At 50.4% G+C, this 24,070-nt stretch overlaps 1 protein-coding gene across 5 annotated transcripts in view; it reads right to left on the reverse strand.

The window, feature by feature from the left end:
• Nucleotides 1–1,759: 1,759 nt before the first annotated feature.
• The window catches only part of LOC118505465, a 36,882-nt gene continuing 14,571 nt past the window's right edge, over nt 1,760–24,070 (reverse strand). For 3 of the 5 annotated variants that reach the window (XM_036041270.1, XM_036041271.1, XM_036041272.1), the window contains exons 4-12: nt 10,108–10,835; nt 9,482–9,625; nt 8,050–8,568; nt 7,772–7,969; nt 3,959–7,698; nt 3,753–3,887; nt 3,494–3,696; nt 3,105–3,416; nt 1,760–3,028 (exon numbers count right to left, since the gene is read on the reverse strand). In XM_036041270.1, the coding sequence (XP_035897163.1) occupies nt 2,654–3,028; nt 3,105–3,416; nt 3,494–3,696; nt 3,753–3,887; nt 3,959–7,698; nt 7,772–7,969; nt 8,050–8,568; nt 9,482–9,625; nt 10,108–10,706 (6,225 nt within the window). In that variant the 5' untranslated portion in view covers nt 10,707–10,835 and the 3' untranslated portion in view covers nt 1,760–2,653. Of the gene's footprint in view, nt 3,029–3,104; nt 3,417–3,493; nt 3,697–3,752; nt 3,888–3,958; nt 7,699–7,771; nt 7,970–8,049; nt 8,569–9,481; nt 9,626–10,107; nt 10,836–14,105; nt 14,218–24,070 lie in introns of those variants that run through there. The other 2 variants (XM_036041273.1, XM_036041274.1) reach the window with 2 other exon arrangements.

Consider the following 24,070-nt stretch of genomic DNA (forward strand, 5'->3'; position numbering starts at 1 on the left):
CAAAGAATGTACAACAAAACACCTTCTACTAAGATTCAAACCTCACGAGAAGACGGCAGTGGTAGTGGTAGTAGTAGTAGCACTTAAGGAAAATCCCTCTCCCACGTGGTGGACAATTAGGATGGGTGTGTGTGTGTGTGTGTGTGTGTTTTTAGCCGCGCGCGATATGTGGGTCCAGGTTTTTTTGTTGTTGTCGGGGAAATAATGTGACACACACATACACACACACACATCGTTAGTGAACAACAATGTAATACGCTTTCTTCATTGTACGAAGCCACTCCGTTCCATTGCCAATGCACACACGAGAAACCACGACGGTGTTGTTTTTGGTTTAACGATTTGTTGTTTTTTTTTGTAATGAACTCTAGCGTAGCGTCTCTGCTTACGGACCCGTACGATACAACTGTAAATGTTTGTTACTGTAATTTACCAAACCCACGAGCTACACGAAGCACACGTTAAAACATCCCTCCTGAACAGGAATGTATACTGGTTTTCGCTTCCCTTTCCGATTTCGATGCAAAACAATAGACACACACACACACACATCAGCAGCAGCAGCAGCATAGTAGGGCAGCGTCGTGGTGTCCACCCGACGGCGTAATCGTAATCGAACTTATTTCAATTAACCTATCATCTTACGGACTAGTATAATTTTATGTGTTAGCAAAGTGCTAGATAGAGGTTGAGTTAAATTTTCTTTAGTAGTTAAATGTAAAGCAAACATGAGGGAGGGAGTATAGGGAGGCACAGGGATAGGGGGGGGGGGGGGGAGCAGGGTGGGGCAGGGAAGCAACAGCAATTGAGAACCGATGTGTTTATTTTAATACCACAATAATATACAATAGGGGGGAACTGAAGTGTTTGTTTTAGAAATGGAATTTTGTTTTTGCTTCTGTGTTGATATCGTCGTCCTGGGCTGCTGGGCGGGGAAAAAAAAGTGCTGCCGTGAGTGCACCACTCCTCCCGAGCCAACAGCCAGCAGTACTGTGTAAAGAGAGACACAAGAGTGAGTGAGAGTTAACTCACACCTTGCAAGGTAACAGTAAACCTTCCCGAGGAAAGGAAGTGGCCGCGCGAGAGAGAAAAGTAAGACACCCGGATATGTGCTTTGGTGCCGTAGGAGGAGAGCATAGGATTGATCCTGAACATATTAGCGTCTAGAGGCAACAGTTCGGGCACCTACACAGCAACGGGTGCCTCCGGTGCGGTTAATCTAAACAAATAAACACAAACACACAAAAAGCCACCAATATGGGGAAACCAGTCCTCCCCCCCCTCCTAGCAAACACTGTGGAGGATAGAGTAGTAAAGTGAAGTAAAACTTTGTATTTTTCCTTTTTGTCCACACAAAACAAAAACAAAAAATACATTTGTGAGAAAGGTTATCTAAAATTGTACGCTCCGTTGTTTTGAATGTGCTTAATGGGTGTGTAAAAGAAAGAACCGTGAAGACATGCTCAGCGCAGGCACAGTATGCTGATGAGATCCGCCGGCTTGAGGATGAGCTGCGATGTGTGATGTATGTCGAGAGGTTGTCAGAGTTCCCAATCCCCCCTAGATCCCAATTTTAGAGTACAGAGAGTCCAGAAATGGCTCGGACATTGCTCGCGCATCTTGCAAACCATCCAATTTCAATGAAGGCGAACCTGTTAGAGATGAGCCAGTGAACCAGCACTGTTGAAAAACGAACCTTTTCTACATGACGTGAGCGCGGACCAAATAAAAAAAGGAAGAAAGTAGCATACACGTGAGATCATTCGTATCTAGATATAAATTGTTTATTGCTTTTACATACAAACTGCACAAGACTCTTCCGTTACCCCAAGAGTAGCCGAATACAGTCCGTTCCGTTTAACATTCACTCCCCGCCGCCCTGTGGCCGGTGCGCGTGTCCGTTGCCTGTTCCTGTACAAACGATTTAAAAATTGCTCACGAAAAAGAACACGAATTGCGAATATTGCTTCTTGCAAGTGGTATGGAAATACAACCACCTGCACGCGTACGACTCTCTATCCCTTTTGCTTGTACAAGTGCACAACCACAAAAACACACATAGAAAACATATTATAAGCATCCTCCTTTATCATCTCTATACGCGTTTGGTGGCTTTCGATTTCGAACCACTTGGAATCGTATGCAAATTGTTGGTGGGGGGCTTGTTAAAGGATGGCTGAAACATTTGAACCATCCTTTCCGCATACGGTAGAACGTTCGGTTGCTCGCATTGCCTTAGGAAGCATGTATTCACTGTACAAATTTCCCCCATGTTTTTCTTCGGGTTTTGTGGGTTTTCCTTCTTTCCGCTCGGCTGATGTGCAACGGTTATGCAGAACGGTTCTTCAAATAATATTGGCACAAAATATTCGACTTTTGTGACTAGGCGTTTCCTGCATGTTCTGCGCGTAAGTTTTTAACAGTTCCCTCTATCAGTTCCCCCCTTCCTTCGCCCGACATTCCTCACATTCATAAGCTTGTTTTTCCCTCCCGCACTATTTAACTGGTAGATATTATGTACAACACGTGCTCAGAAGAGTCCGTCAATTACTATTACTACTGCTGCTGCTGCTACTAGTACGGTTGCTATAGCTACTACTGCTACTGATGAGAACGGAGCAGGATGGTAGCAGCAGTAACCCGCCGGTCCGGATTACCGTTCGATGGAGACGGATGCCGTTGCTGTGCTGCTACCGGCGATGGTTCCGTCCTCGCTCGGTCTGGCCGTTGCTGTCGCCGCCGTGGTAGTTGCGGAGAAGGCCGTTGAGGAAGCATTGCCGGCAGCAATGGTGGTGTCGGTAGTGGTTGACGCTACCCCTGCATCAACCGTCCCCGAGGCGGTAACCCTTTCGAACATAAGATCATTTCCAACGGTGTTCCGAATCCAGGTGGAAATGTTTGAGGTAATCGAATTGTAGATGGCCGGGTGCGGTCGTTTGCCACAGTTGCCGTGGTAGCTAAGGATGCCTTCCAGCTGCCACTGGCCCGAACCGTCCAGGTAGCACATCAGTGGCGCACCCTCATCATTCTGTAAGCACGGGACAAAGAGCGGAAACGTAAGCGTAACGTTTGTTGGTAGTTGTGACAGACTGCGGAATACATACGTAGCATGTTGTTTTGTTGCTGTTTAGATACCCGGCACAGATGGCGTTCTCCGGGAGGGAACCATTGTAGTGCACCGAAGAGTTGCAACGCTCCGTCGGTACCGTCGGTACGGGCAGATACTTTAGGTACTGTTCCGTCGTGGCCGTATTCTCGAGATCCGAACCCCAGCCGGCGGTTAGGCAGAACTGCTCCGAATCGATGTGGGCCCCTTCCGTCAGACAAACGCTGCCCACCGCTTCCTTCAGCTTGAGCGGTGTGGCCAGTTCCAGCAGGGCGACATCACCGGTGTACATGAACTGTTTGTACTTCGACTGTGGGTGGACGATGGGGAGGAGATAAGAGATAAGAGAGCGGCTGTAAAGAAGGGCGGCAGTGAGGGTCATCTTACCTGCGGATACGGCACAACACGCTTCACGTCCACTATCTGGTACGAAGCGTCCGCACTGCGAAGCGAGACGTCTTCTAGCGAGGCATTAAACTGAGCGCTTCCGGCGAAGAGTTTCCAGCTCATATCACCCAAGTTACCGTTGTTGACGAACTCTGTCTTGCCCATGATGCAGGTGTAGCTGGCCAGCGCCCATCGGGGAGAAACTGTGGAACGACCTGTTAGCGACTGTGGACTTGGGGACGCATAGAAAGGGTCTTACCTATGCTGACTGTACACTTGATGGCAGCATTATTACTGAAGGCTAACGCTAAACTGGGCCACTGGTTCGGGTCCGAGGTGACACCGCCCGCGATGCGTTGCTCCAACGTTGGCTGAATGCTCTCACGACCGCAGCCTGTAACGGTGCGAACGATCAATAGGCAAGTTATTTAACAGACCTGTGGAGCTGTTGTCCGGTCAACTTACGATACTCCTCGCAGTACAGCTTCAACCCCTGATTGCACTCCATCGAGTGGATCGGTTCAAACTCCAGCCGGTTCTGCTCGGTCACCCGGTACATACTGTCCACTAGTGAACCATTGCCCGTGGCCACCTTTGCGAACAGAACCTTGCTAGCGCCAGCGAAACCCAGCTCAGCACAAACCTGAGTCGCTAGCGCACCGTTCCAGCCATCGCCACAAACTGTGAGTGCGTCCGAGGAGTTACGCTTCACGCGCAACGTTCCATCGTTCCGGTCCAGCTGGTAGCAATTCCATTCGTCCGACTGATCCGGACACTGGGGATGTCCGTCGCAAACGTACGCCCCGGGCACGCAGCCACCGGTGTTACACTTGAAGTTATCCAGCGGACAATCACACAGCCGTTCGTCCTCACCGTCGCTGCAATCGACGGATCCGTCACAGCGCCACGCTTCCGGGATGCACTTTCGCTGCCCCGCGCAGAAGTACTCATCGTTCGTGCAAGTGTCCGGACAGTTGCTTTCGTCGAACCCGTTAGCGCACTGCTCCAACCCGTCGCACTTCCACAGCGCCGGCAGGCACGGCCCATTGCCGGTGGTCGGATTGCACGACAGCTCGTCAAAGTTGCACAACCACTCACCACAGTTCTGCTCGTCGGAACCGTCGTGACAGTGTGCTATCCCGTCGCACACGTGCTGCCGTGCTAGACACACACCATCCTGACACTGGAAGTGACCCGGACAACCGAGCCGCTCGCAGTCCTGCTCGTCCGAGTGGTCAGAACAGTGGGATACCGAATCGCATCGTTCCGACTTCTGGATGCACGAGCTGCCGTCCTTGATCGAGGTGCCATTGATGCACTCGAACTGTCCTACGGCGCACTTTGTGAACATGGAGGTCGAGGCTGCCGCCGCACGCTCCAGTATCGTTTCCAGCTGTTTGTCCCCGGCGATCGGAGCGTTCGCAGTGCTCGGCAATTCCGGGAGGGTTTGGCTCTGGTCTTCCTCAGAAAAACGGCTTCCGATTAACGACGTTCCATTCGATCGTTCTGATCTAATCAAATGAAACGTCGTTTCGTCTAAAAAATGACCGGTCGTCGTGGTTGGGATGAGGGTGGCCGGATTGTTGGGCTCGGCATCGGCGACAGAGTTGGAGCCCAGGTCTGGGCTGGCAGTTGTTGAGGTGTCTTTCCTCCAGTTGAGCGGTATTACTCGAAGATCGTTATCGAGTATGTTGTTGTCGTCCGCAAGATCGTTCTCCTTCAGACTGATCAGGTCCTTCTCGATAGCTGTGATGCGTTCCAGTGCCTCAGTCACCACCGGTGGAATGGTCGAAGTGGAAGAAGTGGTGGTAGTGGTTGTAGTGCTTGGCGCTTCCGATGTCGTTGTAGTGGTGGTCGTTGTCGATGTACTACCCTCGGAAGTGGTTGCATCCGTTAGATTCTGAGATCTCGGACTAGCATCGACGTTGTCCGTCAAAGTAGTTCTCTCCACAGCAATAATTGTCGTGGATTGTGGTTCCTCTTCACTATCGGTAGTCGTTTGCATTCTCTCGGTGCTGTCATTCATTGCAGCTTCAGTGGCACTTCCAGCCGTTTGTTCCATAGCCGAAGTAGTTTCTACCTCGGATGCAACTCTGGCAATCGTTGAGTTCTCATTTGCACGCTCAGTAGTGGATGTCTGTTCCATCGTAGCTTCCTTCGCCTGTTCCATCACGGTGGTTGGCTCTTCCATTTCACGCTCCGTACTGGTGGCCATCTCTTCCCCACTAGCCGTCGTCTGCTCGACAATGTTCCTAGAGCTGGCAACCGACAGCAGCTCCTCCAGAGATTCCGGCGTAACCGGAACCGGGCTACGAATGGTGGTTGTGATGTAGATCGTCTCCGTGACGTGAGAGTTCAGCTGCTTCTTGTACTCGTTTCTATCGCTCTCCTTCGACAGTGGAACCACATCCAAAAACTGTGGTTGCGTTTCGATTTCATAACCCTCGTGGCGATCCAATCCCTCGTGCAGTATTTTCACCAAACTAGCGTTGTTCTCCGTCTCCGGTAGGAACGGTGACTCGTTATGTACCGCCAGTATGGGCGCGGTTGTTTCGGCCTCAACGACGGTTTCCGTTACGGCATACGACGCTGTGACAGGGTTTCGCGTGCTCGAAGTTTCAATCGATGGCAGGAAAGGGTTTGTTTCATCCTGTCGTTCCGAGTCTTGTGCGAAGGCTTCGGTCGAGGTGGCAAAGCTGGTCGACGAGCGCCACTGTTCTAGCGAAATTGGACTGGAGGTGGCGTACACCGTGTTTTCTGCCGTATCGTTCGAGGACAGCGAACGTCCCTCGAACCCGTTCACCGGCGTGGATGCTTTCGGTGGGGAAGCGGTCGTCGGCTTTGGCGTTACGAAGAAGCTGGACGTGGACGGCATTGGAGTGTCGTCTACAATCGTTTCAGTGACGGGTGCCGGTGTCTCGTCTTTGCCAGCCTGTTCCGTTACCGACACAACCAGTTCGTGCGGTGTTGAGCTTTCGATCGTGGTCGAGTGCTTGAGCATCGATTCCTTATCGACGAACATAAAATCGGGCAGTTGCGAATCGTCCGTCGTTGCGGTAGACGATGGTGATGAAGATAGGTGACCGATCGTCGTTGTGGTCGTAACACCAGTGTCACGTTCCGTGGTGGACTGTACGACTTGTCTTAGTAGTTTATCGGATTCGGTCAATTTCTCCTCGGTATCGGCACTTGAGGCGGGTTCTGGCTCACTAGCAGGTTCAGGTTCGCTCGTAGGCTCTGGTTCACTTGATGGTTCGGGTTCGCTCGTTGGCTCCGGTTCACTCGATGGTTCAGGTTCACTAGTCGGTTCGGGTTCACTTGCCGGTTCGGGTTCACTTGCCGGTTCGGGTTCTCTTGCCGGTTCGGGCTCACTTGCCGGTTCCGGTTCGCTCGTTGGTTCTGGCTCGCTCGATGGTTCGGGCTCGCTTGAAGGTTCTGGTTCCGACGTAGGTTCTGGCTCACTTTTGGGTTCTGTCTCGGTGGTAGAAGCCTCAGTAGAAATGATCAGCTTGGCAGCATGATCGTTGGATGAAGCTTTTGTATACGTGTTGGTGCTACTTGATTCAGGCTCCGATGAAGGTTCAGGTTCACTCGTTGGTTCAGGTTCGCTCTTGGGTTCTGGCTCGGGTTCCGGTTTACTAGCCGCTTCGGGTTCACTTGCCGGTTCCGGTTCACTTGAAGGCTCCGGTTCACTCGCTGGTTCAGGCTCACTTGCTGGTTCTGGTTCACTTGCAGGTTCGGGTTCACTGGCCGGTTCGGGTTCACTAGCAGGCTCCGGTTCACTTGTGGGTTCTGGTTCACTCGCCGGTTCGGGCTCGCTAGTTGGTTCCGGTTCACTTGCGGGTTCAGGCTCACTTGCAGGCTCTGGTTCACTTGCAGGCTCTGGTTCACTAGCAGGCTCCGGCTCACTCGCTGGTTCCGGCTCACTCGCTGGTTCCGGCTCACTCGCTGGCTCCGGTTCACTCGCTGGCTCCGGTTCACTCGCTGGCTCCGGTTCACTCGCTGGCTCCGGTTCACTCGCTGGCTCCGGCTCGCTTGCAGGTTCCGGTTCACTCTTTGGTTCCTCGTGTTCTTCCTCTCCGCCATTGAGCGCAGGAACTGGAGTGTAGCACGTGCGCCCGTCTTCATCATTCAACAGCATTCCCTTCGGACAGGTACACATGAAATCGCCAACCTTTGCATCAAACGTACAACCGTATTCACAGCTGCAAAACGTAAAACACAAGCATACAGCATGTACTATGAAACCGTTCGCCAACGTTTAAGCATCCTACTCACTTCTTTCCAGAGCTTCTCATGACGCAAACGTCAGGCAACCGTGCGACGCGGATCGTGTTCGTCGGTACGATGTAGGTGGACAAATAGTTTCCGTTTTGCTGCAAAAAGCTATTCAACCGGAGCTTCATTGTGTCTTCGGACATTTCCATCGTGTTCGGCTCCCAGCTGACACGATAGTCCACCACCACGGAACCGGGCCTGCGGGGGAAAAAAAGGTTACAGAGGGCAACAGGAAAAGGTTAGCTTGGGCAAAGTCTACTTCGATCGGGGACACTTACTTCATGTTTAGAATCTTGACGTAAATGGGTCCACGGGCGTCCGGTGTGCTGAGCGTGTCTTTCAGTTCTTCCTCCAACTCCATCGCTAACGTTTTGTAAGCGGAACTGTTCGGATTGCGATAGTCGTCCAAGAACTCGACGTTCGCCAGCGTAATCTGTCCCTCGAGTGTGTTCGGTACGTACACGGTAATCTCCTCGGTGGATGGCGGTACCGGTGGTAGGGTAGAGCTGGGGGGCGATGGTGTCGTTGGATACTCGCTGCTAGTGCTCGTGGTCGGTACCGTGCTACTTGCATTTCCTGGCCGGGATTTTCCTCCCCCGAATACACCGGCTGTCGCCACCTTATCGCCGAACTGACGTGACTCAACTGGGGTAGGACTGTCGTTGAAGATGACTCCGGATCCGGCAAGGATTGCCACAACGATCACGGCCAGCAGTACCGCTAGGCCAAGCAACCAGAAAGGCCAGTTCTTACGCTTTTTCTCTCGTTTGTCCTTGGTGACGTATAGTTTTTCACCCCTGTGGAGGAGATCAGAATGGTTAGGTGAGGATTAACATTGGACGAACGGTCCTTTTGCTCTGTACATATGAACAATATTTACAACTTTTGAACACCATTAAAGCGACCGTGTGGGAGCGAGAGTATAGGTGATTCCATCAAACCTGTATCATTATTCGACATAGCCCCGCAAGCTCCAGTTTAGCGAATTGAAATCAACCCTCCCCCCCCCCCCCCCCTCCCCCAACCGTAACCACGTGTTTCCGTATGAGTCAATGTACATGGTAGTGTTAGGAGGCCAGTTCCAAATGTTCTTCCCTTTTGCTGGCGATTCATGTTAGGTTGAGTCTGATGCTCAACGAAGGTTGGTTTTAGTGACAGTCCCGGTGAAGCGTTGTGTTCCTGTGGGGGGGAAATGGTGGTCTGAGGGTTTGTGTCGTGGTGTTTGTCCCTGTTTGTCGAATTCGAATGCGTCTCCCACTCGCGTGGATCAAACCGATCCGGGGCAATGGATCGTTTTGAGAAAACAACCCGTTCGTGTGCCATGTGTTGATATTTACACAAGTATGAGCAAAGCCTAGCCGGTTCCGTCCATTTCCCTCTATCTGCTCCTACTTTGTACAGTGCGTGTGTGAAGAAGCCCGAACCGGAACAGAATAAAACAACGCGGAACCAAAGCAACGGAAAAAGGAGGCGCATGGACATGACGAATGTGCCAGTCACAGTTTCCGGACTGAAGCCCGCAAACACCACCAGTAGCGCAGTAGCAGTAGCGAAATGACCGTGAGGAGAGTGGGGCACAGAGAGACACTAACGACGTCTAGCTCTAAATGGTGATGGTTGGTGTTGTTGGTTGGGTGACGGATTATTCAGATGGCTGAGCGAGCGAGAGAAAGAGAGAGAGAGTGTGTGTGTGTATGTGCGGGGGGGTACCTCGTGATTTTGGTCCACTGTTTATAGTCCATCGTTCCGGGGGCGGGCTCATTAACCGAGTGCCCGGTGTAGTCGACACCGCGGCCATGACGTCCGTACACGGGATGACCAACTGGGCCGTGGCGCGACTTTTGGAAGGAGACACTACCGCACCACACCGCCAAGAAGCAAGGTGGGGTTTTGGGAGGACGCAGCAAGGGAGCGAGTGAGAGAAAGAGAGAGAGAGAGCAAAACACAACAAAACACAGTGGGATAGTGAAAGAAACACGCACACAAACTCACAAACTTACACACATTGGGGTGGATGGTGGTGCATTGGTAGAAGGGAAGGACAGGGAGGAGTGATGGCGAAATAGGGCATTAAGGGTGATAAGAGAACGTGAAATGAAAGGAGGAACTAGTGGGGCTTGTTATCGTTTGCAATTATAGCCGCAATATGAACCAGGTTTGAAGGCACTGCACTGGGAGGGGAATGATGCCAAAACAGAGGATATTAGAGGATTACTTTTGGGTTGGAAGAAGGAACGACAATGGGTAGGATGACGGGAGGACAATTATAACCGTGTTACACGCGCAAAAGTTAGGTTTGCTTCCGCTCCAGCCAAAACCCAAAGCGTGGCCCTTACCTCATGAACTTCCGGTGTTCGTTCACCGGCACAAAGTACTCGTCGTACGGATCGCCCAGATCCACCTCGGTATCCTTCTTGACCGGCAGCGCGCTGGCCCCGTTCGTCCCATTCTGGTGATGGCCGTTCGAAGGCTTCGAGGACATGTTGAGCAGCTCGAGATTAACCGCTTCGGCCAGTGGCTTTTCGCCCACCGTCTTCCCGTTGATCGACACCACGCCGAGCGACTTTTCGTCCTTGCCGGCCGTATGGCCGAACGAGCTTAGCGGGCGTTTGTCGTGCTCGAGCTCGAAGCCCGGATTGTCCAGCCCGTTCGATTTGCCACCGGGCGAACCTCCGGACCCGCTGCTACGGTTCAATGCAGCGTACTCGTTCGTTTCCCCTTCGGGGCTGCCGGCTCCGATCGGGACTTCGATATGGCGCGGCGAGGGCGTCGGTACGGCGGTACTGTTTGTACGCGAGTTCTGATCATCATCCCCGATCGAGAGGGATATTTCGTTCTTGTAGGCATAGGCACCATTATCACCACCGTCACCGCCGGTGTTGCCGACCGGTTGCTGGTGACTGTAATCGTTGCTGGACGAACCGGACTCGTCCATTCTGGCGAGACGTCTAACCGCCCTTCACAGCTCCACCAAGATGCTCGACTCCGGGCGAGAGTTCCTACAACACTGCGCTCTTGTTTTTTTGGTCGACCCTTTCAGACACTTCACTTCTTGGGCACGGTTCTGTTGGGAGAGATAGAAGGAAAAAAGGCACTATTAGCCACATAGGTGTACACCTTCACACCTTCGCCTGCAATTGGAAAGGAAACCACCCACAGGGAAAACTCATGATGCCGTAGCACAACTGAACTCTGATCACAGAGTGCAACACGCACACGTATTTGGGAATGTGGTATTCAATGCTCTTTACGGTGGCGCAAACCACATCCGCCGATGACGTCACGGACACCTCAACCGGCGTTGCTGAAGGAAAGGTTGCTTGAGGTTTGTTTGCAAAAATCGTTGGTAACTGGTACGTGCCTTTACCACTACTACAACTGACGCAAAGAACGGCACTACCCGTTCGTTTGTTTCGTGGTCCGTTCGAGGACGGGCGCAATCACGGTATAAGACCCCAAACGTGGCCTGTCGCACCCAGTGTGCGCGGTTTTGCGGCCCGTTTTGGCACGGCGGCGACTGCCAACAACAAGCGAATGACTCTTGCTCGCGCGCACTCGGATTCCGCCGCGTCCGCCTTTTCGGGTCGTTATGATCTGGTTTTTCTTCCATTTGTCAGCCGCGTCTGGGCGCGTTCGTTGGCGCGAGGGGGCAATAAGTCTCTCGGAGAGCGTGTGCTGTTTCGGCGTCGGTGAGGTTGTTGTGTTGCTGTTGGCAAGCAACTGCAGCCCCGACGAGCCGATCCCCGCCCGGGAATGTGTTTGCACACCTTCTACAACACAGGAGCGTGTGGCCTTACCGGGAGTATCGAAGAAGAAGAAAGCAAGTGTTGGTGAAGTCCTGCGTTACATGTACGGTAAGCAAGGAGTTGATTACATGGGGGCGTCCTCGAACAGGGAACCAAAGGAAGCGCAGCAACGCAAGAGAATGACCGTCACCATCGCTCACACACAAAACGGGGATCTTTTGCCGGTGGGTCCTTCGGCAATCGACCGTGCGAAGGAGTGTGTGGAACAACGAAAACAGGTTTTCGCTTTTGACGAAATATTTCTGCATTTGCTTTGCCGCATGGGAACCACCCCTCAGCTGTATATTCGAGCGTCTGTTTCTGTCCCCACAGGTACGGACGATGGCTCACGATCCTACCAAGCGGCACGTTTCGTTGCGGCGTTATTGCTGCTTGCGTATCGTTGACTGTCGGTGCGTGCCTGTATGTGTGCAGCGAGGTGTAAAGGATGGGAAGAACACAAGGGAAGAACGTGAGGATCACCACTTTTCCAAAGGGATCCAGACGGCAGAGAGAGGGAAAGTCTTGGGCATCTCTCTTACTGCGAAACAGGTTCTTTGTCTGTGTCTTTCCTTGCGAACCCCCTGGCGGCGTACCATCGCCTTGAGGCTTTGCAGGTGGGGCCACCGAGGGGTTTGGTAGTGGTGGGTACCGGCACCACAAAACCCCTTTTGTGCCGGTATGCGTCACCCCGACACACAGGGGGTTCGCAAAAGGTTCGTGTGAAAGGATGAAGCGAGAATGGAACCTTTTTCATTTCAACTAAACCCCGCTCTCCGGCGAACGCAATTTGAGCGGGAATCGAGGTCTCACGAAAGTGTGTTTGCAGTTTTCAAACAAACGAACACGAATCGACCGAAAAGGGATGTTTGCGCACTGTCGTTAAGGGCGCCTGGTGCGGCCTAATTTTGAAATAAGGGAAGCCCGTTCGCCCGCTTTCTTGGGCGCGTATCAGCACCAGATTTCTTGGCGGTACGATACAATTTATCATTGTTCAATCAATTGCCAGACAATAATCTAGTTGTTGTTTCGGAGCAACACACTGCACTGCGATGAATGTAGACATTTGCGCGAAAATAAAACAACATCTGTGCGACCACACAAAGGCGAGCCTGTCGGAGAGGCTACCCTGGGGGCGGTGTTTGTTGAAAAACTCGTTTATGGTCCCTAGATGCTAGTGCACTGCAGCAATGGCTGCCAAGAAAGGGAGTGGTGTAGATACACATACAAGTGAACACCCGTGTGGCCAAATCGAACCGAACACGCGGAATGCGGTCAGTAGTAAAATAGATCAGGAAATAATGGCAACCGGCGGTGGGGTCGCCAGAAAGTTGAATTCGTTAGTGCCCAGAAGCAGCTGGTACGGTTCTGCACGTTCTGGACGGTAGAGAATTCCATTTCGAAAATGGGTGAATTCTCCGGTGGAATGTTTCGTGAGCGGTGAATTAAATTTCGAATAACAGTTTCACGAAACCGGGCTAGATAAAGCCACAAGTTAGTTACTCCTATAACTCGTGATCAAGCTGCTTTTTCCCCTCGCATTCACACGTGCTTGAAACGAGTTCGGATATGACAGGTGCACGTCACACACTCATCGATCAGCCGTCATCACGTTCACTAGAGTTCGGCAGCCGCACAGTGGTAGTTGATGATCGCGGTGAAAGCACACGCACCGGAAGAAAACAAGCGAACGAGATGGCAGAGTTTCCTGTTCACGAAAACTGGTTAGGGACGAGAGATGAGGACGATGTGGACGAAAAAAGGGTGATCACATTGAAAGTGAAACACTGGGCTGCAGTTGCACTCGTTACGATCTTCGAAGGCTTGTAGTTGATCTACGACACAGGTGATGTAATGACACTGTTATCACCGATGCCAGCCATTTGAGCACAGCTCGTTACAGCCAGTAAAAGGACGAAAGCATTTTTTTTCATTCCCAAATGATGTCTTTCAATTCACATTTACAAAGAGGATCTCGAACCGATCCTCGCACACCTTAAAATGAAGTCAACCGCGACTGGCTCTCCACGTTTTACGATGCAATTGTTCAACAAAGAATGCAGAAAACGCTTCTTACACCACCGGGAACGAACTGTTGCTGGCAATAAAATCACTCCACGACCAGGAACTAACTAACACCACAGCGTGCCTAGCACTGCCGTTCAATGCCGAGGATCAATCGCATTGGTTTCTGGGGCTCGCTCGTTCACTTTCACTTGACACCGAGGTTGTTTGGGTTTCTGGCACAATTGAACTAACCATTCCCAATGCTTCCGTCGGCTTTACGACCGTTTCCCCCCTAGAAGATTGTTTCAAAACCACTAGCCTTAGAACAGAACAAGCGAACTTGTTGTCTCGTTCACTTCCTTCTGCGGCGTACCAGCGGTACCGCGACTTTGTGCTCTCAGGCGTGGCGAAAAACTTCTGAAGCTTGCACGAACTTGATCGTTTCGACTTAATTATATCGCTCGGGGTGCAGATGCGGGACGGACTCACCGCGCGGTTCAAAATTCAAACCGCACTCGGACAAAGTTATGACGACATCTTACCAACAGTATATCTGCTCCGTGCGAATGTTTCCGGCTGACTGCGAACGGAGCTCTCGGTGCGTTCTGAATCAGGTGGCGCGGTGTGTAAGTTGTAAGTGGGAAAAACGGGGAAGACGTACGCATTGGGAGAGAATTTTGGGCCCGTCAGTCGCCGGGAGCCGGTCGCTTAGGATCGGAAATGGACGGAAACGTCGGTGCCATAATTTGCGACCGACCGACGGGTGCGACTGGGTGACCGAACGTGTGCCTGCGCCTGTCATTAGGCGTACCGATTCCTATCGCACCGCGTGGCGTTTGTGGCGTCCGGTTGAGTAGCCGTTTTATAGAAGGCAGGCGTCCTTTTGTGGTGGTGTCGTTAAAAAGGCAAAAGAGATGGTGAATGGTGCAGCGAATTTGTCTACCTTCGACAGGCGACAGGAGGCCTCTACCCGTCGGCGGTGGCTAATCGGTGAAGGTGTCGGTGCATTACTCAGCAAGCGGGGCAAATATTTGCCTGTCTCGGGTCAACATGACTTATGCTACCGGTATGATAGCTAAACAGTAGTTCCAGGGCGGGCAGTGTTTCTTCCACGACCTGTGACGAGAAAGTTCGAAGTTCCAAATCGCTTAACGAAGGTGTTACTGCACGCAAGCCGTGGAAAGACATACATTGCGGAATAAAACGATCTGCTGGAGGATCAATTCCTGCAGAAGGTTATAAAACCTGCCATAAACCGGGTGCAGACGCCGCAAAACCCTTAGCGCATCGTGTCTGTCGGTTGGCATTGACTTCAACTTCGCTCTTCCACCACATAATGATGTCTGGCTTTACAGCACACACTCACACTTCCTGCGATGAGATAACACACGGGATGGAGTGGTGCAGCGTTCGTCACACCGCCCATGTCCAAAGGCACACTGCATCGGCGTTGTCTCACGCGATGTCCGGCGGGGGTGCATCGCGATGGGTCAAACAATTGTATAAAGTTAGCGAAAAAAGTTTCCACCATCCACCACCGTCAAACGCGTTTAATGGGGAAATAAAGTAATTGTGGGCCCCGCTCACCAGAACCTGCTCGGGCAGAAGACGGAACACGGGCGGACAGGTTTTAGGTCATTGGAATAAGCAAGTGGTACGTACCGTGGGGCGGGATGTTGACATGGGAGAATAGAGACAGATTTAAATTTCATTAAGAACCCATTGGACGAACCTGCTTAGTGGATGGTATCGGGATCCACCGGGGGTCATAAGATACGCTAGCGATAGTGTAGACCTCCCGAGGCATGCCACATACGACCGGTGAGTGAGGTGTGAGAATTGTATTGTTCTAGCCATAAAATATGGCTGTTAGCGGTACTATTTATGCTCGGATCAAGAACTACGCAGATGGCACGACGTGCAGTGTAATTCTATTAAAGAGTCACTCTCTGATGGACGGGTGTGGAAGACTCTTGGTGGAACAGCAGGGAGTTCGCTGCAAGGCTCCACCCCGTACGCACTTGATCGTTGCTTTAATTGCCAGCTAAAGTTTTCCGGAGCAAGCGGAATTGTGTAAAATTAGTAGTGAATACTATTCTTAAGGTCAGCTTCTGTAAAAGCTGACGTCTACTGGGCCATTCTTTTGGAGATGAGCTAATAACAACTTGGTGCGTCCATTCATTGGCTTTTGCCTTCAAGCGTTGAGATGCATCGCGCTTAACCTAAGCCTTGAAATAATGCATAAACATTGAACGAGGAGACGTTGTTTGCGAGGTTTGCGCTTCCGCCAGTGAAACGTGAGTGAGTTTCCGAAGAAGAATTGGCCGTACCCGGTTCCAATGCCGGTGACGATATGATGCTGCTGTTTGTGTTGATCGAACGGCCATGTAAACGACGGTCCAAAATCAACAACCGGGCTCGCTTGTGCAAAAGCAAAAAGGTGCATTTAGAGTAGGTTTGTGCTTTTGTTTCTCCGAGCCGTCGTTGACCACGTTTGGTGTGTTTTGGTTAAGCGGGGCGAGTGTTGACATGCGACGCCCTGTTGTTACGGGGAGTTGTTGATTGTTTTGCGATCGAGACCGTTTTAACGGATGGCTGGCGTGGGCTTTTACTGGCTACGTAACGAGTTTATGAGTGGAATTGTGAATAGCGTTTGTGGAATTAGCTTAGGGACAGATGGCATTATGATGATGCCCGTTGTTGTCGCTTATTGATGGGGCGTGTAAAAGGGTTGTAAGGAATTCGAGAATTAGTGGCTTTGTTTTACATTAACACCACCTTACTGTGGCAGATGTTGTGAATTTTCCAACGGATGTACGGACAATATGACAATAAGGAACGAAATGTCACTCCTTCAAACTCGCCCCGTGTAGCAGAATGGGTGTGCATATTCGCGTACCAAACCCTCGAGTTTTCTCATCACTCTGTCTGCCTGCTTAGTGCAAGGTTGATCTGTGGCGGCAAACCTCGGCAGAAGTGGGTGCATTCCAGCAGCTGTGCTTTGTGTGTGTTTGTGGCCATGGCGCTGGAAAACTTGTTTCGGCTGCACAACCCTGCGGTGGGTTGCTGCACAGAACGAGACAAAGGTGTACGTTTCGCGTTGCTACACCAATCTGTGTTGCAGCAGCAGCAGCAGCAGTACGGCACCTTGATCAATGTGCAGCCTGCGAGGGACACGTTTGACTGTCTAACGGAATTAGGCTTATGCTGCCACAAAACCTTTTGGGATGTGCATGAATAAATTGAAAAATTTACACCGTCCGGCGTAAGAATGCTGAAGGTGAAAAAAGGTGAAGTTGGTTTTACACCCTTGGGGGAGAATATTCATCAAACTGATAGAAGTATGACAAACTCTTGTCAGGACAAACTTCCCTTGACTTGAATTCCTCCGGGGTTTTCCATCCGGGACAGTTTGCCTCTCGAGATGAAATATTGTTGCTGGTAGTGCATAGGTTGGTTCCGGTTTTAGAATGTCAATAAATCTCCACCATTCCGCGACACAGCTCGTTTCGTGCAGGGCGTTGAATGGGAACGGGTTTGTTTGGTATGTCTGAATCACGCACGGCAAACAAATTCATTCAACCATGGAACCGGAAGTTTGCGTGAGAGCTTGAAAGTACATCTCATCGGTGGTAATCGATGCTGAACGGTTGTTTGCTTGGCGCACAGTACCAACGCACGTCATGGCACCCTTCTGTGGTTCGCGCAGACCGGCCTTACCCTTTGACACGGTTTGGCACCACTGTGACAAGTAGAACTTCCAAAAACGATCAGGTTGTGTGAGTGCAGAAGGTTTGTAGGTTACCGCCATTGAACCGTGCCAGGGCACAGCTGGTGTTTGCCATCGTTAGTGGGTCGGAAGATCGGAAGGTTATAGCCTACCCGCGCCGGGTACGTGCTTTGTGATTGATGAACTGACCCACTGTTTGTTCGATGGTCCATGGTGGGCTAATGGGAGACGGATAGAGCCGGCCTGGCCCGATCAAATTGTGGATCGAGAATTGTAGCTGAACTTTTGGCGTTTGCGTGCTGGTTGATGCTACCCGAATGATGACTTCGCTTATTTGACTCGTGTTGCGTAGTAGCGGTAGAATAGGACCGACCGACCGTCTCTAGCAGATGAAAACCCCGTCTAGGTGAAGATTGCTACCTAGCAGCCTGGGGGCACGAGATGGAAGTCGATGTAATTGTCCAACTGCGGTAAAGTGCTTTGCATCGCCGCACGAAGGAAATTGGACCATTTGATGAGATGAGCACTTGAAGCGGCGTGTGTTCTTGCACACGGAGGGACTGCTGTAGGCTGTAATTTAGCGCAGACAGCAAAGCTCATCTGCTAAAGATGCGTTCCTTCATGGGGGACCTGATGGCTGACGGGAGTTGGCGAATAGACAACTCAAATTCTTCACGGTGAATGACGTAAAACGAATCATTTTTTGACACACACAAAAAATGTGAATGTCAAAACAATCCGACGAGTGTCGTAGCAAAGTGGAATGTTGCAATTGATATAAAAGCAAATTATACGATCCATGACGCACCGATGGTCTTTTGGTTTACCAGGCGCAATCGTGGTGATCTTTAGTTTTAGTCCCGTCAGGTATTTAATGTTATCACCGTGCCGACCTTGATCGCCATTTGAATGTTACCCGGCCCGCGCGTTGAATGATTTATGAAGTGTCGCTCGATCGAACCACCCGACTGGAGCCCACCGAAACGGAAAGTTGGTGGTTTGTCTCCTTCTCGTAATGCATTGCGTGGGGAGCAGACGGTGGGAGTTGCGTACGAGCTTGCGCTGTGCGTAACTCGTTCAACAAACGACCAGAACGCGCTTCTTTCGGTGGACACGCAGAAGACGGGTGCGTTGCACATGCAAAATGAAGCACAACTAAAGCGAGATAGTGCATGGAAAGGTTCTGCAAAACAGCCTGTGAATGTGAAGTTACGGTCGGTGCAGAAGAGGCTCATGTCTGGAAGACATTTAGTATGCGGCCAAAGCACCGCATCTCCAAGGGTCACCGGCATTCGTCGTTCGTGATTGGGGGAACGTCTCTGGGAAGCAAACGCTCGAGAAGCGTTCAACGGCCGCTTGTGGGTTGTGTTATCCCGCTGGAGCTCGTAGAAGGAGGGTGTCGGGTAATGAGTGTCTGAGTTGATTTACTTTTCCCAGCGGCTGTTCGCGAGGGGTTCGTCGATGGTGGTAAAGAAACGGGTGGCTGGCTGCCTGATGCACGTTGGACGAACCGACGTCTCGTTGCGGTTTGCATTTGCATCATTGAACTCGTGGGGATCGTGATTGAATGTTTGGAGTGCAATTGTAGGCTGGCATATTGCATTTTGTCCTGGGGCTCAAGTGTCACACTGTTGAGGGAGTTGGCTGAAGCACGGGGAAAACAGTGCAAAGTGACTGGTTGATGTGACGTGGCGTGTCAGACGTACAGTGATTGAAATTATAATCAGCTCATTAGGTTCGCACTGGCTGCCTCGGAGATCTCGTGCGCGGACTTTGGACGAAGATCATAGTGATATTTAATTAATCATAGATATTTGCTTTCTCGGAGACACTAAACATGTCGTGATCGTTACTTGATCAGAACGCATAGACATGGAAATACGCTTGAGGAGAGGATGTACAAAATATGTAACTAGTCTCTAAACTGTTGGGGAAGCGATTAGTTTTCTTAATTATGATGATCAGTATCTAAGGATATTCATTTACCACGCCATTATGGAGTAGCACACGACAAAAAAACAACCATGGAAGGATTCTGCAACCATGCCACGTCCATAGTTAATTAAAGGTCTCAGGTAAGCAGTTCAAAAACGTCCAAATTGCTATCCACCAACAGTTGTCATTATTTAATTTATTTAAATCGTTTTCATTTGAAGGATTCGGAACGCGATCTGGGGACGCTGACGGACGTGACGATCAGTGATCATGGTCGAGCGGTTGCGTGTGCGCCGTGAACATTGATCCGTGTGGAATACTGATTTGGAACGACGTGGTCAAGCTTTGAGTGGATGACTGGGCGCAATCGTTTGCAATTCTGGTGGAGCTCTCGATTGAGCGTGGAGAGGACTCACACTCTAGAACGTACGATTCCTCGATCGTCATGCACTTGTATTTGCGCGTGAAATATCGCCGTCTAGCAAACTGCCTGTCCCAGGGTGAATGGATCATACGAAAGAAATACGAAAAAAATGACTGCTGCTCCTTTAGCCTTTTGCTCGGCGTACCAGCTGTTTGTTAAGGGTCTGTGTTGGGGTGAGTGCACCATAGCCGATGGACTGAGCTTGGAGTGAAGGTAGTTCCCCCTTCTCTTCGCTTGAAAGCATCACGGTGCGTTACCTTTCAGTCTAATCGATCGACTTTGGCACATTCGTTTGCAATAAAGGTTCACTCTCAGTATCAGAGAACGCGCACAGTTTGCGACATGCCGTCCGTTATTGCTTGTTGGAGGCTGCTGGTGTCTGTCTTTTGGGGTTGTTGGGGGCCGATCGAACCACGATCCACGATCGCCCGACTTGGTGAGTTTTTCTTGCCTACCCATAAAAGGGTAATGGCGTGTTCGATCGATTCAAGCACTCCCATCTGAGCGCAACCTTACATCCAATTTGCCCAACAAACCGAAACGAATGCGGTGCGTTTTGAATGCTCAAAATGGAACCAAATGTTTGATGAAGCTGGCGCTGCTACCGTGCATTTTCCACCACCGGCACGAATACACTGGAGAAATTTGCCTCACAATCTTCGGGCCCCGAAAACAGCATCTTCAAACGGTTTCCCTTTGCGTGAACCATTCGGCGGGCAAGGCTTTCTGGCGACGCTCACCCCGATAGGCTATTAGCATTTTTGATTGGAGGCCTTTGTCGCTTCTTCGGCGAGGCTGATGAACCAAAGGCAAGGTGTGCTGTTTTGCTTGCATTTTGTTGTCCGTCTTCAAAGCCACTAGGTCAGCTGGCAAACGAGATTTAACGAGATGAACGTGCGTAAATTTGTGCACAATTCGTTTCCGACCATTCGTTTCCTAGCTTGTAAATGGGCGCGTGCCCTGTGCTGCGTGGGTTGCGTGGGATAAGCTATTTTTCTGCGCTTCCTTCCGGCAACGGATAGTGCAGGGGTTTTTCGGGGAAGTGGGGTTAAGAAAAAAGCAAAAATTAGTGCGAAAATAATTCATTCTTCCGTGAGCGTTTCGCGATTGTTCTCAGCAGATACCGGTAACGGTATTGGTAATAATCTAAATCAGATCTGTGGATGATGCGGCAACGATAACTGGGCTAAAATGTGTAACAGGGTTGTGGCGATGATACATTTTCTGTTTTAACGATGGCTTAGAAATCGGAGGTAGTTTTGGGGCTGCTTTCCGTGGGTTAGATATGGTGCTAGGGTGCTGGGTTAGATATGCCTTTGACAAGGACAGTCCCAAAATTTTGATGGACCTTCAGGCCACCTACTAGATTTTTATCCGAATATATGATCACGCCATTGTTTTGCTGTTAATATATGATAAATAATAATTAGCCAACTTTGAGAAGCGCAAGTGAAATATGTAAATGAAGTAATGAGGGAAAAGTAATTTTGGCCCCGTATGCGTGGAAGGCCGATGGAGGAGCCGCTACAATGACGAACTCTACGAGCTGTACGAAGATCTCAACATCGTGCAGCAAATTAGACTCGCCAGGCTCCGGTGGTCGAGACGACAGCGGCGCCGTTCTTCACACGGCAGGGCCGGGGTTCAAATCCCATCCAGACCGCCTCCCCGTACGTAAGGCTGACTACTTTACTACGGGTAAAATTAAGTCACAGAAAGGCAGAAATGACAGGCCGAGACCTCTCGAGGTTGTAGTGCCAAGGAAGAAGAAGAAGAAGGCTCCGGTGGGCTGGTCACGTCATGAGAATGACACCGGACGACCCTGCCCGTAAAGTCCTTTTAGGCCGTCCACACGGACGAGGGAGGCGCGATAGGCCTAAATGGAGATGGAGTGATGGCGTTGATGCGTCCGCCAGAACGGCCGGAATAACGGATTGGCTGACGACGGCGCTAAACCGTGAGCGGTATCGAGGATTGTTGCAGCAGGCCAAGAACGCAAAGCGGTTGTAGCGCCTGATAAGTAAGTAAGAAATGATGGAGAAGACACTACAATAAACAGTTCTAGATGCTGACATGCCCCGATAGGCTGCTGGTCATCTTAGGATAATGATATTGGAAAGCTTAGCACATACATTCTTCTAAGGATGTCTTCTATCTATCTTTACACTAAATTTGGAATTTTACCATTCTCCCTTATAGCTCTAGGATTCTTGATTGACTTTGCGCCTTATGACACCAGCTTGGGGCGTTAAAATGTTGCAAAAGACGAAACACACCGTTGTCGGTTGAACGGATCCCTGATCGGAAGGAATGCAACCACCGAGGTAAGGTTGTTTATGTTTTCCCCAGCCCTACCATACTGTCTTGCACGTTCAGAACACATAAATACCGTCTCGCACCTCGCATCTGCCAGCACCCGGAAACGGTCACATGCGGCACCTTCGTGCATGGTTTGCAGTGAAAAATGCTACCACTTGCCTGCCATGCATGCCAACCGAGAACAGGAGCACGTATCGTTACCACTCCGTTCCATTCCAAGGGCAAAGACGGCCGCGTTAGTTGACACTTACTGGCTAGATAATTGGGGTTATGACATAAGCCTTTCTTTTCACATCCACCCGAAGAAAGGTGCTCCAAAAACGGATCCAACACAAAAGCAGCACCGGTCGTGTACCGAGTTTCTGTGTGTGTAGGCGAAGTAAAAGGTACTAAAGGCGAATTATTCCGCAAAACACAGCACCACCGACACAGGCGATGATGTAATTTCACCACCGGGGCGAGAGAGTTTTTGTTTTGGAAAACGGGGACACACACACACACACGGCGTGATTCGCGCTGGGGATGCATTTATGTAAATCAGTTGCAATGAGAGTGGCAAAAACTAAACAAGGCAAACAACAACAAAAAAAACGGAGACCCACAACACCCAATCAACAGCTCCCTCCCCGACAGCGTGTTTGCGATAGTGGCAGGGTGGCAACATCATCGGGGTACAATGTTATCTCGTTTAGTGCACATGTAGATGGTGGACCAAGCGCACTATTCTTCTGCACACACACATACGCACATATGCGCGGTCAAAGGCACATGTGGTCGTTGTGTGTTTGACCGATTTTCCACACCGGCTGGATAGAAAATCCCCGACAGTGGGTTAGGAAAAGCAGAGATTTGCGTATCGCTCTCCCTATCACTCTCTCATAGAGATTCACAGAGGCTGCTTCCCTCTCGCAAACTATGGATGATGCGTAATAAGCCGTGTGGCTGCCTGGCTTTTTTTCGCTCCTTCTTTTCACCCCGGAATGCAAAGGGGAAGCCATCACAATAGGAAAAAACGTTTTAAAATTGCATTCGATCGCGCAATCGTTTTGGGGTGCGCTGTAATGTGCGTCAGCCGGGCCGGGCGGTGTGATGAAGGGGAAGGCCGGGCGTCTCGGTTCATTTTCGCAAATATGATAATTTCTTCATTGCGAAAAAAAATCGGAATGCGCGTGATCTGCACCGAGTAAATATGACTGGAAGTTAACCCGCACTAGTGGTTGTGGCGCGCTGCGGTGTGGGAAGCTTGTGCAGACAAATTGAGGCAACGCGTGCTTGCATTCCGTGTCTAATCGCTGTGAGATGAGAAGAAGCGCGCGTTTGTTTCCCTTCTTCTTTCGGGCTAGTCATCGGCCGGCCTAAGATGCAAACAACAACGCACACCTTTAATTGCCGGGGTGCGATAGGAAGGAGGCGCTGTGTTAGCGCCACCGGGAGCTTGGTTCATCGTGGTAACACGCTGAGCAAAAAAGGTCGGACAATCGTGCAGTTTTCACTATCTTTCGATCAATTTTACCGATCGGTGCGGCATAATCGATCCCGTCAGCTGCACCGTGTACTGAGCATTGGAAACGCCGGGAGATTACTGCATGTTACCGGTCCGGTGTTACGTTACCGTGTGGCGGATCAAGAGATGCAATGGGTGAATTTTTTTGGCAAATTATTTGCAATGATCAGAGTGAAATAATATGTACTGTAATAGGTGGTTACGTCAAATTAGCCTAAATCAATAAATGAGGGTTTGTATGTTGCTTTTAATGAAATGTGGTATCGTACCCATTATTATTTTTATCATAAAATAAGTATTATTTTATTATTGATGATCAATTTATAGAAAATACCCGAAACATCTTATGTTTTTATTAATACCATTTGAAGGGCAATCCTTTCAAATGTTTGCCGTTTAGTGATTCAGTCCCTGCTAAACAATGTCCCTCGAATGCTCAGTATAGTGTAACAAAATCAAAGCAATAAATATATTTTTACTCCCTCTGGACTTTGAACCAAACTTTTCGAACGGATCCGTCTTTTAGTTATTGAGTTACAGCACTGTTACAGCTTTCAGCCTCCTTAGGACACACCCGCGGGCCGTACCGAAACCC

The sequence above is a fragment of the Anopheles stephensi genome, chromosome 2 (genome assembly GCF_013141755.1).
Source record: "Anopheles stephensi strain Indian chromosome 2, UCI_ANSTEP_V1.0, whole genome shotgun sequence".
NCBI classification, from domain to species: domain Eukaryota; kingdom Metazoa; phylum Arthropoda; class Insecta; order Diptera; family Culicidae; genus Anopheles; species Anopheles stephensi.